This window comes from Polypterus senegalus, chromosome 13, assembly GCF_016835505.1.
Source record: "Polypterus senegalus isolate Bchr_013 chromosome 13, ASM1683550v1, whole genome shotgun sequence".
Classification (NCBI taxonomy): Eukaryota; Metazoa; Chordata; class Cladistia; order Polypteriformes; family Polypteridae; genus Polypterus; species Polypterus senegalus.
Window position 1 is genome coordinate 157,541,963 of NC_053166.1, and position 18,353 is coordinate 157,560,315.

At 45.0% G+C, this 18,353-nt stretch overlaps 1 protein-coding gene across 1 annotated transcript; it reads right to left on the reverse strand.

Moving 5' to 3' along the window:
* Positions 1-16,641: 16,641 nt before the first annotated feature.
* Positions 16,642-18,353, reverse strand: LOC120542357 (hemoglobin subunit alpha-D-like). Its single transcript, XM_039774750.1, has 3 exons — positions 18,198-18,353; positions 17,517-17,721; positions 16,642-16,968 (listed from the first exon to the last, which is right to left on the reverse strand). The coding sequence occupies exons 1-3, from the start codon at positions 18,287-18,289 to the stop codon at positions 16,840-16,842; spliced, it is 426 nt and encodes a 141-aa protein (XP_039630684.1). The 5' UTR covers positions 18,290-18,353; the 3' UTR covers positions 16,642-16,839.

Here is an 18,353-nt window from a genome sequence, read left to right on the forward strand (position 1 = left end):
AAGCTTTGTCCACTACCACCCGCCTCTGGCTCCCAGGAATAGTGTCTGCTGGACCCTTATATAGGTCACCCGGAAGTGCTCCAGGTGCTCGTTGACCTACTTCCGGCAGCACTTCCAGGTGGGGCAGAAGAACCGCCCACACAGGCTTAGGAATAGTTGCAGCACATCCTAGCAGCGTCCCCGGATCCCAACAGGTCTGTAACGAACTCCAGTTCCCATGAAGCCCTGTGGGAGTCCAAGGTACCACTGCTATCCAGGGAGGCTGCCATCTAGTGTTCTGGTTTGGGGGTTGGGGGGTGATGCTCTGTCCACACTTGCTCCCCCGGACCTTTCAAGGCAGAGGCGTCCCAGCCGGGCAAGGGCCCCAGCCATCCACATCCATGACTATATATATACAGTACATGAATAATTTATCAAACTTTGCTTAGCAAGCAACATGTAATCAGCATGAGTAGATTTACAGTATGTAAATTAATTATATATATATATACTGTATATATATATGTGTGTGTGTGTGTGTATGTGTGTATTTATAGTAATAGAAGGCAAGTTCAGGCTGGCAATCTGGCTGGGATGGGTAGTGGTTCCTTCCCCAACCAGAAGGACAATGGGGGCCAACAAGACAGCCATCCAGAGACGCGGGTTCCCCTGTAATCTGAGTGGCCAGCTCTCTACAGTGGAGCTCATATTTGTGTAACTGCAGGGCAGCATTGGAACTGTAGTCCTAATGGGCAGCCCTGTTGGGCTACATGGCTGCCACCAGGGGGAGCTGGCAGAAGGACACTCCTCTCTGTCCTGTGGAAGTTCTGCCTGACCTTGAAGGGCTTCTTGGTGTTTAAAGTGTTTAGTTGTTCCTGGTCCAGGATGAAAAGCTGCTGCTATGCCTTTCCCAAGTGAGTCAGAGTCAGGTGTGGAATTGAGTAAAGAGCGAAGGAGAATAGCAAGAAAAAAGAATTAATAAAGAAAAAAGAAAATGTATTGAATCGAAGATGAAGACTGTAAAAATGTATTTTGTAAAGTAACAAATACCTTATTTGAGTTTACTTGAGCTGTCACGAGGGTTTGGGACTTTGAGATGTCACTATATACGTATAAATACAGTGCTCAGCATTAATGAGTACACCCCCTTTAAAAAGTACGAATTTAGTCAGTAGCTCAATGAACAAAATTTTCACAAGGCTGAGTTTTATTGAACACTTGTTTAACTCCATAACATGAAATTAAGGTTAATAATACAACTTAGATCACAAAATCTTCAGTTTTTCTCAAATTGATTGAAGCAAAAATGAATACACCCCGCAACAAAAACTCCTACATCTAATATTTTGTACGACCACCGTGATTTGTAAGGACAGCACCAAGTCTTCTAGTCATGGAATGAACAAGTTGGCGACATATTGCAACATCCATCTTTTTCCATTCTCTTTTACAGCCTGGATGCTGGATGGAGAGCGATGCTCAACTTGTCGCTTCAGAATTCCCCACAGGTGTCCGATTGGGTTCAGATCAGGAGACATACTTGGCATTTCAATCACCTTCACCCTGTTCTTCTTCAGAAATGCACCAGTAGCTTTAGATGTGTGTTTTGGATCATTGTCGTGTTGGAAAAGTGCACGACGACCAAGTGATGGCAGCATCTTCTCCTTCAGTATAGAGCGATACCATCAATGAAATGCAGCTCCCCAACACCAGCAGCACTCATGCAGCCCCACATAAGGACACTGCCACCACCATGTTTCACTGTAGGCACCATGCATTTTTCTTTGAAATCCTCACCTTTACGACGCCGTACAGTTTTGAAACCATTAGTTCCAAAAACAGTCATCTTTGTCTCATCACTCCAGAGTACAGAGTCCCAGTAGTCTTCATCTTTTCCAGCGTGGGCCCTAGCAAATCCTAGGCGTGCTTTTTAGGAGCGGCTTCCTTCGTGGACGATACCCATGCATGCCATTCCTCTGCAGTGTGCGCCGTATGGTGTCACGGGAAACGGTCACTCCAGTTTGGCTTTCTACTGCTTTAGCTAACTGTAGTGACGATTTTCTTCAACCCTTCTCATCAGAAGACACTCCTGTCGAGATGTTAACTTCCGTGGACGGCCTGGACGTCTCTGTAAGATGGTTGCACTTCCATCTTTCTTAAATTTTTGGATCACTTTTGCTACAGTATTTTGACTGATATGTAAAGCTTTGCTGATCACCTTTTTTGTGTAAAGTAATGATTTCCTTTCTCCGATTTTCTGACATTTCTCTTCCATGTGGAGCCACTGCTGACAGCATGAAATGAGAAGGGCTTTTCTTTGTTAAGTATATTCACCGGTCTGCTGGACGCCTCTTAAATGAATCCTTAGACTCGCCTGCGGTTGACTGCCTGTTCATTAGAATTTTGTAGTCTTAAGTGTGGCTTTTCTCCTAAGACTGTAATTGGGGTGAACTCATTTTTGCAACATGGGCTTGAATGAATTTGTTAGGAAAATCACTTTTTTGTGTGTGCAAATGAACAAATCTTGTTTGCAATCAATGGCCCACATTTATCTCATAGAAAATGTTGATACTGACAGGAAACTAAAGGTTTTCTGACAAATGTAGTGGGGTGTACTCATTTATGCTGAGCACTGTACATATAAACACACAGAATATAATATATTTATATATATATGTTGTAAGATATGGCCGGCTATGTACCCCGGCCAATACCTCCAGGCCAGATGGAGCCCTCCTTGCAGCGTAGAGGTGCCCTACTGGATACCATGGGGGCCGCCAGGAGTCGCTGCAGGGAGGCCCAGGGACTATTTTCCCTACACTCCGGAAGTACGTCCCACTCACATGGACAGAAGAAATGACGAGCTTCCGGGATGAAGAAAATAAGAAGTTTTACCTGACCCGGAAGTGATAGAAAGTCACATAGACTGAGGGACAAACACTTCCGGGTCAAGGAGTATAAAGGACTCTGGGAAATTGAGTTGGGAGGCAGGGTGGCTAAGCGTCTGGGAGTGGAGGATTGTGATTAATTATTGTATTGTTTATTGAAGAATAGTGGAGTGGTGGTGCTTTGTGCACTTTATTATTATAATAAATATCATAATTGGACTTTTACCTGGTGTCTGACGTGTAGTCTGAGGGTACAAGGGTGCGAGCGAGCACTTAATCTGTCACAATGTATACATCTATATATATAAAGGAGAGTTGGGATCAGAGGGACTGTGCTTGTGTGTTTGTGGAGGGATGGAGAGTTAAGGCGGGTGAGGGAGTCACGTGATCATCTCCCCTCCCATTCACTTCATTTCGCTCCGATCTGAGCTCCGCAGCCGACGCGGTCTTGCCGTTTTTTTTTTCTTAGGGTTAAGTCCTCTCTCCTTTACTGGTTTATATAAAGGAGAGTTGGGATCCGAGGGACTGTGCTTGTGTGTTTGTGGAGGGATGGAGAGTTAAGGCGGGTGGGGAGTCACGTGATCATCTCCCCTCCCATTCACGTCATTTCATTTCGCTCCGCAGCCGACGCGGTCTTGCCGTTCTTTTTCCTTAGTGTTTAGTCGTCTCTCCTTTACTGATTTACTGTTTACTAGATGCAGTACTTACTGAATAGTATTTTTTCCTGTAGTGTTTCTACTTCGTGTTAGTGTTTAGTAGACACGGTGTGCCAGTGTTCCCGGCGGTGTTGCGGTTTACTGTTACTTTCTACTGTACTTCGTTTTTGTATTTTAGTGTTTAGTAGACTTTTACTTTATGTCATTTACTGTTGTTTTTTACTGTTGTTCCCGGCGGTGTTGCCGTTTTTCCCGTTTCTATTTTTTGTGCACGTTCACAAATTAGTCATAGAGAAAATTTATATACTTTGGCTCCAGGAGGACAAACCAAAAATGTTGTATGTAAAGAAGCTCAATAAGTCGCTTGTAGATATATAATTATTCCAACTACAGCAACTGCAGCGAAGCGCACGAGGTCTGCTAGTACACAATATATGACAACAACAACACCAACATTTATTTCTGTACCACATTTTCATACAAATGATGGAGCTCAAAGTGCTTTACATGATGAAGAAAGAAAAAAGAAATAAGAATTAAAATTAGGGAACACTAATTAACATAGAATAAAAGTAAGGTCCGATGGCCAGGGAGGACAGAAAAAAAAAACAAAAACTCCAGACGTCTTTAGAAAAAAATTAAATCTGCAGGGGTCCCAAGGCCACGAGACCACCCAGCCCCCTCTAGGCACTCTACCTGACATCAGTCCTCATGGTACTCAGGGTTCACATGGAAGAACTTGATGATGACGGTCATGTGGACTTCTGGCCATGTATTCTGTATAATAATAATAATAATAAATGTTATTTATATCGCACTTCATATTTTAGAAATCTCAAAGTGCTACAGAGTAAAAACAAAAATAATAAAACAAGAAAATCTATGTATGCTTTAACAAAATATCTTTCTAAAAAGATGAGTTTTTAGATTCCGACTGTGTCGACATATATATGGGCCATGTCACCACACAAAGGAGATTTCTATGCTGAGAAAAATTCCATCCGTCCATTCTCCAACCCGCTATATCCTAACTACAGGGTCACGGGGGTCTGATGGAGCCAATCCCAGCCAACACAGGAAAAAAAACCCAGGCAGGGTGCCAGCCCACCACAGGACACACACACCAAGCACATTTTAGGATCGCCAATCCACCTGACCTGCATGTCTTTGGACTGTGGGAGGAAACCCACCCAGACACGGGGAGAACATGCAAACTCCACGCAGGGAGAACCTGGGAAGTGAACCTGGGTCTCCTAACTGCAAGGCAGCAGCATTGCGCCACCGTGCCACCCAATTAGTAGTACCATCCATTATCCAACCCGCTATACCCTAACTACAGGGTCACGGGGGTCTGCTGGAGCCAATCCCAGCCAACACAGGGCGCAAGGCAGGAAACAAACCTCAGGCAGGGCACCAGCGTGCCGCCCAATTATTAGTACAGAAGAATTTAAATACTAGATATGAGAAAGAAAGAAGGTTGGAGAGCAATACATCCATCCCAGAAGCAGGGTACAGAGACACTAAAGGAGACCAGTGGGCTCTGTGACTTGGTGAGGTTTGCCCCGGCCCTAGAAGTGACGGTGAGGGGTACGATGAAGAAGCCTGACTGAAGCATTTAGAAGTACAGCCAGGATTAGAGTCAGGCTAACTTGTCAGAGGTGGGAAAGGCAAGTGTTTCCAGGGGGGGTAAAACTGCATTTTCACTTCAAGTTAGGAGTTTAGGGATTCAAGGCAGAAAAGAGGCTGTGCCCCAAATTTGAACCAAGATATCTATCATTTTTTTTTTTTTTTTACTGTTTTGGCCATTTTACTTATTTCATAGGTTATTAATAACTCACTCTGCCCACTCTTCTTGCTTTGATGCCCACCTGCCAAGTTGTTTTGCCTGCCTAAGGTAAAGTCATCCCTGATGGAGGATCACAGGAATCGCCGGGTAGAGGGGTCCTTTCATCGGATTGGCTGGCCCAGCTGTGTAATGGCCAGTTGGGGGAGGCAGTTTGATGGCCGAGGTCTCCAGGATTCTAGACATCATCTCCTGTTAAATTCTGCTCCATACTTGTATTTTTTGTTTCATTTTTATACTGTATTGATGATTTTTTTCTGTTCTGTGTATTGTATTGTATGGACCCCCCGCCTTCTTTTTGACACCCACTGCACGCCCAGCCTACCTGGTAAGGGGTCTCTCTTTGAACTTCCGTTCCCGAGGTTTCTTCCATTTTTTCCCTACAAGGGGTTTTTTTGGGAGTTTTTTCTTGTTTTCTTAGAGAGTCAATGCCGGGGGTCTGTCAAGAGGCAGGGCCTGTTAAAGCCCACTGCGGCCCTTCTTGTGTGATTTTGGGCTCTTCAAAAAATAAATTGTATTGTATTGCATTGTATGCACTAATTTAAGGAGCAGCACAGCATTTCCAATATCAGCCCAGTGTTTAGGATTTCACTGGAGCCAGCGTGCCCAGAGAACACTCACACTGGGCAAGGAAAAAGAAGCAGATGGCTCACAGGGCCAATCTGCTTAAAAATGTCACCCTATTATGCTACCCCTGTCCAATATGGTACTTTTACATTTTATGGGGCTTCATCATTCTACAGTTTCAAGCAACTACATATAAAAGGTCTAGCATTTGGCATCTTAAAACACTTTTCCAGATAAAATCCAGGTACTGTACATGTGACAGAGCTACTGCTTAACACGACTACTACAATATATAGACGAATAGATATTTATGTTATTTTGCAGATTCTGATTATTAATTCTTTGACTGTGATTATTTAAAACCAATTCATAATGTGCCCAGAACATTTGTTATTAAACATTTAAAGAGCTTCATTTCCTGATTAAACAGTTAATTCTATTTCAAGATGTTATTTGTGGCGCTCCTTGAAGCACATTATGTTGTAGTTGAGGTAAAAAAAAAATATCTAAAAGTAGAAATGTATTGGCTATTCAATGCCATTAACAATGACATTACAATAAAGAGCGGCCAGAAAACACACATATTACACATAATGTAAATGAAGGTAATCAATATGATCGACGACACAGTTTACGTATTCCGAAATACTTTAGGTAGTCGCATTTGTACAAACGTTTGATCGAGAGTGGCATTGTGCGCCCTCTGCTGGTCATTCTCGCTCACGCTTGTATATGCGCAGTCATTTTAATATACGCTGAGCTCGATGTACGTCACACAGTAGCAGCGCATTAATTTACATTTGACAGCACGATAGACTGACTGATCAGGTGGGGCAGCCATTGCGCCTAAGCTCACCTTATTTTTACTTTTTCATAAGATTATGGATTTTTATTCAAACTTTTTTTGCAACTTCAATATGTGTTTTTCTATATCCTGTTGCCACCTACCAGTAAGAACCCTTGGCATTTAAAAAACGTAACTTTTTTTAAGTATTACCTTCTACATATTCATTTTGTACTTCATATTTTTACAGGCTTAGTATTTGGGCAACAATGGCACACAACCTGTGCAGCCACTCAACTAAGAAATGTGCTATGTTAGAATTATTTGTTTCTCAATTTATGGCTAGTTTTTTTTTTTTGTTCGCCACTCAGCACATTCCCACCAGTAATGGGTCACTGATTATCAAGAGTCATGCTAGTGTGAACAAACCTGGGAGCATCTGTCCATTCAATTCAACCATTAGGTGTGTATTGGATTCACCTCTGCACAATTATAAAAGAAAAATGGACACACAGAGGCGGCTTTAGGGGTAGGGCCGGTTACGTCAAACGCTGTTACCGGTATGTGTGGACCCTATAAACCTGCACGCGAATTTAATAAAAATAAAATTAACATACACCGGATTTTCTCATTACAGTATTCAGCTATATTTTTGCAAGATAACACGTAGACTTTATCAAATTATAACGTTATATTCTATTAGGGCGGCACTGCTGCCTCGCGGTTAGGAGACCCGAGTTCGCTTCCCGGGTCCTCCCTGCGTGGAGTTTGCATGTTCTCCCGTGTCTGCGTGGGTTTCCTCCGGGCGCTCCGGTTTCCTCCCACAGTCCAAAGACATGCAGAATTAGGTGGATTGGCGATTCTAAATTGGCCCTAGTGTGTGCTTGGTGTGTGGGTGTGTTTGTGTGTGTCCTGCGGTGGGTTGGCACCCTGCCCAGGATTGGTTCCTGCCTTGTGCCCTGTGTTGGCTGGGATTGGCTCCAGCAGACCCCCGTGACCCTGTATTTGGATTCAGCGGGTTAGAAAATGGATGGATGGATGGATATATTCTATTAAAAAAAGTGAAATTCATCATTTATGACAATACCATGACAGTATGAAATGCGAGGCAGTGCTATACGGAAATTAGAGGGCCATTTAGATAGATAGACAGATAAATGGGAAAGGCACTATATAATAGATAGATAGATAGATAGATAGATAGATAGATAGATAGATAGATAGATAGATAGATAGATAGATAGATAGATAGATAGATAGATAGAAGGCACTATATAATAGATAGATAGATAGATAGATACTATATAGTAGATAGATAGATAGATAGATAGGCACTATATAATAGATAGATAGATAGATAGATAGATGTGAAAGGCACTATATAATAGATAGATAGATAGATAGATAGATAGATAGATAGATAGATAGATAGATAGATAGATAGATACTTTATTAATCCCAAGGTAAAATTCACACACTCCAGCAGCAGCATACTGATAATAACAATATTAAATTAAAGAGTGATAACAATGCAGGTATAACAGACAATAACTTTGTATGATGTTAACGTTTACCCCCCCGGGTGGAATTAAAGAGTCGCATATTGTGGGGTCTCCTCAGTCTGTCAGTGGAGCAGGACGGTGACAGCAGTCTGTCGCTGAAGCTGCTCCTCTGTCTGGAGATGATCCTGTTCAGTGGATGCAGTGGATTCTCCATGATTGGCAGGAGTCTGCTCAGCGCCTGTTGCTCTGCCACGGATGTCAAACTGCCCAGCTACGTGCCTACAATAGAGCTTGCCTTCCTCACCAGTTTGTCCCTCTTCTTTATGCTGCCTCCCCAGCACACCACCGCGTAGAAGAGGGCGCTCATCACAACTGTCTGATAGAACATCTGCAGCATCTTATTGCAGATGTTGAAGGACCCCAGCCTTTTAATGAAGTATAGTCGGCTCTGACCTTTCTTACATAGAGCATCAGTATTGGCAGTCCAGTCCAGTTTATCATCCAGCTGCACTCCCAGGTATTTATAGGTCTGCACCCTCTGCACACAGTCACCTCTGATGATCACCTGGTCCATGAAGCCTCCTAAAATCCACCACCAGCTCCTTGGTTTTGCTGGTGTTCAGGAGTAAGTGGTTTGAGTCGCACCATTTAACAAAGTCCTTGATTAGGTTTCTATACTCCTCCTCCTGCCCACTCCTGATGCAGCCCACCATAGCAGTGTCGTCAGTGAACTTTTGCACGTTGTATTGGAAGTCTGATGTATGTTGGCTGAACAGGACCAGAGAAAGTCCAATCCTCTGCGGCGCTCCTGTGCTGCTGACCACAATGTCAGGCCTGCAGTTCCCAAGAGGCACATATTGAGGTCTGTCTGTAAGATAGTCCACAATCCATGCTACCAGGTGCGAGTCTACTCCCATCTCAGTCAGCTTGTCTCTAAGGAGCAGAGGTTGGATGGTGTTGAAGGCGCTAGAGAAGTCCAGAAACATAATTCTTACTGCACCACTGCCTCTGTCCAGGTGGGAGAGGGATCGGTGTAGCATATGATGATGGCATCCTCCGCTCCCACCTTCTCCTGGTATGCGAACTGCAGAGGGTCGAGGGCCTGGCAGACCTGTGCTCTCAGGTGGCGAAGCAGCAGCCACTCCATGGTCTTCATCACTTGTGACGTCAGAGCGACAGGCCGGAAGTCATTCAGCTCACTAGGACGTGATACCTTTGGGACTGGGGTGATGCAAGATGTTTTCCAAAGCCTCAGGACTCTCCCCTTGTTCCAGACTCAGGCTGAAGATGCGCTGTAGAGGACTCCCGAGTTCCAACACACAGGCCATTTAGCAGTCGTGGCGATGCTCCATCTGGACCCACTGCTTTGCTGGCACGAAGTCTCCTCAGCTCTCTGCTCACCTGTGCTGCTGTAATTGTGGGTGGTGATGTCTCTCCTATGGTGGTATCAGCAGAAGGATGGGTGGAGGATGCAGTACTCCAGGGTGAGAGTGGGTTACTGTGATCAAACCTATTAAAGAAGTTGTTCATTTGGTTTGCTCTCTCCACGTCTCTCTCGATGGTGGCACCCCGCTTCGAGCTGCAGCCAGTGATGATCTTCATCCCATCCCACACTTCCTTCATGCTGTTGTTCTGCAACTTCTGCTCCAGCTTTCTCCTGTACTGCTCCTTCGTCAAAGAAATAGGAGAACTGCGTAAATATGTAGTAGTAACCTTCAGTTACGCTGATGCAGGCTTGCCAAATGAGGGGCCACACAGGCCATAAATCAAATATTAGATATTTTTGTGCATAATCTGCTGGTTTTCACGTGAAGACTCTACTGGTTTATGAGTATTTGCTGTTGATTTGCATGCATACTTCATTGGCTTGTGTACATACAACGCTGGTATGGGTTCCTTATGAGCTGCTAGCTCTCCGCCAGGCTCTGCCCACATAGTAGTGAAACAATAAAAAAATTTAAAAAAATGTAATAATTTGTATTGAGGACAATTTATATTTATATATTTCGTATCTGGGGGCCTCTTGGTATATAATATTTTTGGTTTTGTGATTAGGGGCGAGAATGTAGCTGAGATCTCTTTATCAAATATGTTAAAAGTTGGCAAGGTATCTCTGGCCAAGTGGAAGGCAGGTACCCTCCGTTGTCAAATTGTGCCGCTGTGACAGGAGAGTGTCCCCCGTGAGGGGAGAAGAGCAGGTGGCCTTCATATCACTGGCAGTCAGCAGCTACCCTGTAAAACACACACAGCTCTGATCTCTCTCTCAAAAACGTCAAACGTTACTCCTTAACAATCTCTAGATGATAATGTCCATCCATCAACCAACCCACTATATCCTAACTACAGGGGTCTGCTGGAGCTAATCACGGCTAACACAGGGCAGGAAACAAACCCCAGGCAGGGTGCCAGCTCACCACAGGGTACACACGCAGGACAATTGCCAATGCACCTAACCTGCATGTCTTTGGGAGGAAACCTACACAGACACAGGGAGAACATGCAAACTCCACACTGGGAGGACCCGGGAAGTGAACCCAGGTCTCCTTACTGCCAGCCAGCAGTGCTACCCACTGCGCCACCGAGCCACCCAGAGGATGATTTCTGCTGAACAAACTGGTATCGCCAGCTAAGCGGAGGCGAGGTGCGCTCCAACTTGAACAGAGGCTGGCGTGAGTCAAAAGGGCCCTGCCCGGCTCCCTACTCCTGAGTACCCGCCTCCCCCTTTCCTCGGTCCGCAGCCTGTCTCTTGGATTAGCACAAATTAATCGCTGCCACAACCAAACTATGATACTTAAAGTACGATGGGAGAAGTCGCAAGATCAACCGGAATGTTCAGGAAAATTATAGAAAAGAAACCAAATCTAAATCCATTAAGTGGTTCTCTCGTGAAAAGCGGAGAGACATACAGACAGACAGGAGTGGACTGGCCATTAGGGCATTTGGGCAATGCCTGGTGGGCCGCAGACTCTGCTCTGGTCATTAACCGGCTGTTTCATGAAATAAATGTTATGTACTGGTTACTGTTAAAACATTAAAATTAATTTTCGAAACTACTAAACATTACCTGTCCGGTTCTGCGATTTCTATAGTCCTGTATAATATACCGTATTACGTCATCAGGTGGTTTTAGTTGTCAGTACTCAACACTGCAGTGAAAAATGTGCTCAAAACTGCCTTTTGCCAATTTCTGTTTCGATTCCGCTACATTTCGATTAGCATATACATTATTGCAATTTATTTTATCTCATATCTAGTATTTAAATTCTTCTGTACTAATAATTGGGCGGCACGCTGGCGCCCTGCCCGGGGTTTGTTTCCTGCCTTGCTCCCTGTGTTGGCTGGGATTGGCTCCAGCAGACCCCCGTGACCCTGTAGTTAGGGTATAGCGGGTTGGATAATGGATGGTACTACTAATTGGGTGGCACGGTGGCGCAATGCTGCTGCCTTGCAGTTAGGAGACCTGGGTTCACTTCCCAGGTCCTCCCTGTGTGGAGTTTGCATGTTCTCCCCGTGAACATGCAGGTTAGGTGCATTGGTGATCCTAAATTGTCCTGTGTGTGTGCCCTGCCTGGGGTTTGTTTCCTGCCTTGCTCCCTGGGATTGGCTCCAGCAGACCCCCGTGACCCTGTAGTTAGGGTATAGCGGGTTGGATAATGGATGGCACGGTGGCGCAGTGGGTAGTGCTGCTGCCTTGCAGTTAGGAGACCTGGGTTCACTTCCCAGGTCCTCCCTTTGTGGAGTTTGCATGTTCTCCCTGTGTCTGCATGGGTTTCCTCTGGTTTCTTCCCACAGTCCAAAGGCGTGCAGGTTAGGTGGATTGTTGTCCCTAATGTGTGTTTGGGGTGTGTGTGTTCCCTGTGGTGGGCTGGCACCCTGCCTGGGGTTTGTTTTCTGCCTTGCCCCCTCTGTTGGCTGGCATTGGCTTCAGCAGACCCCTGTAGTTAGGATATAGCGGGTTGGATAATGGATGGATGGATGGCACTAATAATTAGTTTAAATTATATATTGTGCATTTTATTGTTCTCTGGTCGTCAGCGTGAGCGATAATTAGTGGTTTTCAGCTGCGATTATTAGTATGATGAAATAAAGTTATAGCGTACAGGATAGGAATTTTTCATTTATAGTTTATCGTTACGTTAATGGAGCATTTCAATCATGTGAGGTTTGCGTTATAACCTCGGTTATCGTTTCTTCCATTGTAAATGAGCAGTTTGATTATCGAGTTGAAAATAATTGTTTCATACCTGTAATCACTGACTTTGCTGTAGGCCGCCTAACCGCCTCTATGCGTAATTATTTGCCATCGAATTAAGTTCTATTAACGCCCACTCGTAAGCTCATCCGCGTTTTGACCTCGTATCATTGTCGTTCATTTCAGCCATTCAGCGTCTGCTGCCGAATATGGATGAAGCAAAACAGACGAGGAGAAAAGCTGGGGCTCAGAAAGAACGTGATCGAAAGAAGGATGTCCGGGCCGGTTTTGAGACCCTGGTCCTGGTCCAAAGACACGCAAATTAAGTGGATGATGATGCAGAATTTGTCTCCGTGTGTGTGTTCACCCTTCAGTGGTCTGGCACACTGTCTAGGATGTGTTCCTGCTTTGTGCCGAGCACTTGCTGCGGTAGACTCCATGTTCCCTGTGAAAGTTCACTGGGTTACTGAGTTTGGAAAATGGATAGAGGTTTGTCAGAAGCATAACACGGGTAACTGGAGTATTTTCATCTTATATTGGAACAATTCGAGCAATATTGATAAGAACAACAAAGCTTGACAATCCTATTTACCTACAGTAATATCATTGATGAGGATCCCCAAGTACCTGTAGGGGTGCACCACCTTTACATCCTCTCCCCGAATAGCAGTTAATAAGCAGTTCCTTGGCTTTACTAATGTTAAGTCACAGACAACTCTTTCTGCACCCACATACAAAGTTTTTCACTTGACCCCTGTACTTTTTCTCATCCCCTTTAGCAATATTTTCCATAAGTGCAAAAGTTTTGCAAGTGACCTTACTTGATGTTATATACTGCTCAAAAACATTAATGGACTCCAAGTAGAGCATCAAGTCAGCGACACTTGTGGGCTGTTGATCTGCTCAGTGAAGTAGCAGAGGGGCTTGTTCATCAGTTTCAGCTGCTTTGGTGCACTAGAGGGGGCAACAGTGAGAAGACCCCCAAAAGAGGAATGAATGGCAGAGCAGGTGGAGGGAGGCCACTGACATTTTTGTCACTTGTTTTGCATTTGGCTACGGTCAGTGTCACTACTGGAGGCATGAGGCCATACCTGGACCCTCCAGAGCTGGCACAGGTAGTCCAACTTCTCCAGGATGGTAGGCACATCAATACGTGGCATTGCCAGAAGGTTTGCCGTGTCTCTCAGCACAGCCTCAAGGGCATGGAGGAGATTCCAGGAGACAGACAGGCAGTTCCTCTAGGAGAGCTGGACAGGGCCTCTCGTAGAAGGTCCTTAACCCATCAGCAGGACCCACTGGTATCTGCTCCTTTGGGCAAAGAGGAACAGGGTGAGCACTGGCAGAGCCTACAAAATGACCTCCTGAAGGCAGGCAGGCCACTGGTGTGACTGTCTCTGACCAAACAATCAGAAACAGACGTCATGAGGGTGGCCTGAGGGCCCGAAGTCCTCTAGTGGGCACCATGGAGGTCGATTGGCAATTGCCATAAAATACCAGAAGTGGCAGGCTTCCTGTGACATCATTCAGCATGACCGGTTTGGTCAGTGATGGTCTGGCATATCCATGGAGGGACAGCGGGACAGACCTCTACAGGCTAGAAAAACGGCACCTTGACTGCCATTAGGTATCAGGATGAAATCCTTGAACCCATTGTCAGACCCTATGCTGGTTCCTCCTGGTGCCCGACAATGCCCGGCCTCATGTGGCGAGAGGATGAAGGAACTGATACCATTGACTGCCCAAATCCATGCTCACTATCCCTGGGTGGGACATTTTGTTTCATTCCATCTGATGCCTCAGCCTGTCCAGGAGCTCAGTGATGCCCTGGTCCAGATCTGGGTAGAGATCCCCAGGACACCATCTGTCGTCTCATTAGGACAGTGTCAGGCTGAGTACCATTCAGAGTTGCTGCAATGACATTTTGGCCAAGTGGACTCGCCTGCCGCCTCATTCTATCCCTTTGATTTTCGGGGTGTCTTTGAATTCAGCCTTCTGTCGGTTGATCATTTTCATTTCCATCCTTTCACTCCTAACACATCACCATACCAGTCCATATCAGTAGAGATATCCAGCAGGGATTTTTTTTTCCTCGCTGATATGTTTTCAAAACGTTCCTTTAATTTTTGGAGCAGTTTATATAGACACAAACAGACTACATGCAATCTACAACACAACATCGAATTCACTTTAACAAAAACATCAACACAAAACTTCAAATACAAATGGAAACATTCAAACTACATATCCCATGATCCTAAATTTACCCAGAACTCCCTGGGAATCAGCTTGGCCTACTGTGTCTCCACAACCTTGTGTAGCAATGGGAAAAATACTTATAATTCAACACATAAGAGCAGTTTATTTCAATTTAGTTTCAATTTCAATATGGAGCTCGATTGGCATTTGCCATAGAATACCACAATTGGCAGGTCCAGCACTGGCGGGCGCCCCGTGCTTTTCACAGATGAGAGCAGGTTCACCCTGAGCACATGTGACTGATGTGGAGAAGCCGTGGAGAACGCGTAATGTGTAACACCGTTCAGCATGACCGGTGTGGTGGCGGGTCAGTGATGGTCTGGGTAGGGAGGCCTATCCATGGGGGGGACGCGCAGACCTCTACAGGCTAGACAACGGCACCGCAGGACTGCCATTAGGTATCAGGATAAAATCCTTAAACCCATTGTCAGACCCTATGCTGGTTCCTCCTGGTGCCCGACAATACCCGGCCTAAAGTAGCGAGAGGATGAAGGAATTGATCCCATTGACTGCACCCCCATCCTCACGCTCACTCGAATGACCTCAATCCAATAGAACACCTCTGGGTGGACATTATGTTTCGGGTCCATCCGACACCTCAGCCTGTCCAGGAGCTCAGTGATGCCCTGGTCCAGATCTGGGAGGAGATCCTCCAGGATACCATCCGTCGTCTCATTAGGACGTCGTCAGGCATTTCGCACAAACTACTGAGTACCACTTGGAGTTGCTGCAATGACATTTCAGCCCATTGGACTCGCTTGCCTGGCCTGCCCCGTCATTTTTTCCCTTTGATTTTCGGGGTGTCCCTCTGTCGGTGAATCACTTTGCATTTCCATCCTTTCGTTCCTCACACATCACCATATCGGTCCGTAGCGGCAGAGAGAGCCAGTAGGATTTATTTTTTTTCCCCCATTGAGATCTGATGTCTTTCCAAAGTGGTCCTTTAAGTTTTTTGGAGCAGTTAATTTATTGACTGAGGTGTACAGTACAGAGATAACAGAAAAGGAGACGGGACCTAAAGTGTTACTCACATCCGTATCAGAAACGCAGATCTTGAGTCTGACAAACTTCAGTCTGTCCAACACAATGTCCATTATCCAGGACACCATTGGCTCATCCGCCTGCACACCTCTGAGCTTATCCCATAACAGGATTGGCTGGATGGCCTTGATGTCTTATTCTTTTGCATGGTCTTTATAAAGTAGACCAAAAGCACCTCAAAAGCTAGACATCATGCCAAGATCCAAAGAAATTCAGGCGGAGAAATTACTTGTAAAGTGCACTGCCATCTTATCACAGGTGTGACTTTAATGGAACCTAATTGAGGGTTTTAGGCTGTCACCAGCCTTTTTTCCACAACTTCCTTTTAAATGTAATTGTTTATGAAGGTAACTGCTTGACAGCGTTTTCCATGCTGGCACAAACCACCGTTCCTGCTGCCCACTGTGAAGCACTGATTGATGTGCTGAGTGGTGTATGCCCAACATTTATAAAAGGAAGGGACTTTAGTAGAGACAGAATAAAGCATATTCAATCAGTGCTTGAGTGACTGATGTGGAATGAGGAGAGAACGTTTTCTAGAATTTGTTAAGTTTTAAATATAGCAGAATAGTTGAAAAAGAGGGCACATGTGCCATCCAGTTAGTCAATCATTTCCCAACCCACTATATCCTAACACAGGGGTCTCTGCTGGTGCCAATCCCAGGGTGCAAGGCAGGAACACCCAATTTCACATCACCAATGCCGCTGACCTGCATGTCTTTGGGAGGAAACCCACACAGGCACGGGGAGAACATGCAAACTCCACACAGTGAACACCCTGTGAGGCAGCAGCGCTACCCACTGTGCCATCCAATTCTGAAGCTAAAGTGGCACTTTACCCAAGGAGACCTTGTATGATGATGAAAACAGAATGCACAAAAATAGAGAACATTAAAAGCAGACTCGAGACAGAAATATTGCAATGGTCCTTTTATTACAAGCACAGACTGCACAGGAGTAACTTGCATTTGCATTCAGGGAAAATGTATTCTTTACATTATTAACAAAAATACAATTCTACAAGTAGAAAAAAGAAGCTCGAAGCCATCAATGGAAATGAAGATCTTTTGCCCCAGATAGAATGGACGTAGACTCTCCACAGTCGCTCCTTCTTGGTACCCAGAAGTGTTTTTACCGATATTTCTCCGACAGGATGGCAGCCACGGCGGCGAGGAACTTGTCAAAGGCGGCATGGGCTTCTGGGGTGAAGTCCTCAGACAGGTGGATGGCCAAGACAACCAGGACGCTTTGGCTCAAGAACTGTGGGCACAGAAAAGAAAAAAAAGGAAGAATTATTAGTCTGTGTGGCAGAGACACTTTGAAAATAGCGCACCATAGGAAACAAATATGAGCCGTGTCTGTTGTTGCATAACGACCCAGAAGAGGAAATGGCCTCAACTGGAGCAAAGAAAAAGAGGAAAACTGAATTGAAGTCACCATACAATAATAACAGAATGGACTTCAGATTGTGGTTATTGTTTCTGGAGCTTGTAATAATTTTCACAAGAGCAGTAAAGTGTGTTACAATATAATTCAGTTAACTAGTTAAACTCAGAACAAGAAGAAGCATCAGAGATGCATACATGGCCAGCGTCTTTATGAATGTGATCAGTGGGTAGCATTAGAAATGGTGGTTAAGGATGGAGCCCATATGCACTGGGTTGATGAGCAAAAATCTAAAATGAGTTCCTAGTGTTGCAGGAATACAAAAGCGCTCGCTGAGGTGCGACTGGGCTGCATTGTGAGTCCCTAAACCTCTAAGCAAAGTGAAGTGCAGACATTGAGAAAGGCAGCTATAAGATGCTCACCGAGAAGTTGACGGGGTCCACTCTCAGGTTGTAGGCATGCAGACTGCTCAGCTTGCTCAAGGATGAGGCCATGTTGTCGATGTCGAGGGCCGCCTCTCCGATGGCCTGAATCACCTTTGCTCCGTGTTTGTGGATGTCAGCGGAGCCCACGCTCAGGTCCATGTGCTTGAAGTAGGTCTTGGTTTGAGGAAACACGGTGAGCATCCTGGCAGAAGGCGAGAAGAGCAAAAGGAGCAGCATGAAACAGAGGGCATATGCCAACTAGTCAGACTGAATGATCAATAGCTATCTGCATGGAGAGCACATTACAAAAAGCTAACACTTTTAATAAAGCCATACCTTCAATGTTTAAATTAGACTAATTTTTACCCCATGAAACAAGCACATTTGCACTTGTTCTCATATTAATTAATAAAATGAGGAATAATACATAAGGAAAGTGTAATATATACAATTTACCAACTAATATCAAGGAGAGAAAAGCAGGGCAATTTACAGCAATTATTAACTCTGTGCAGCACATCGTGGAAAAAACTGGTGCTCAGACAACCAGAGGGGCACAGACGAGAAGTGAATACAGCAAATTAATGACAAATTTACAAGTCATTAATGTAGAAGAGGATCAAATAAGCATATAACATTACAATACAGTCTTGGAGACATTCTAGGTTTGCTTTTTACCTTTCCAAGGCTTCAAAACCCAGCTGGTCAGAGTTGGGGGCAGCCTTCTGCCAGATGGAGGAAATGAGGGCTTTCTCGGCAGCAGACAGCATGGTTACACAAGGATGGCTTCTTCAGATTACACTGCGATGTGAACTGAATGGAGCAGTCTGACTT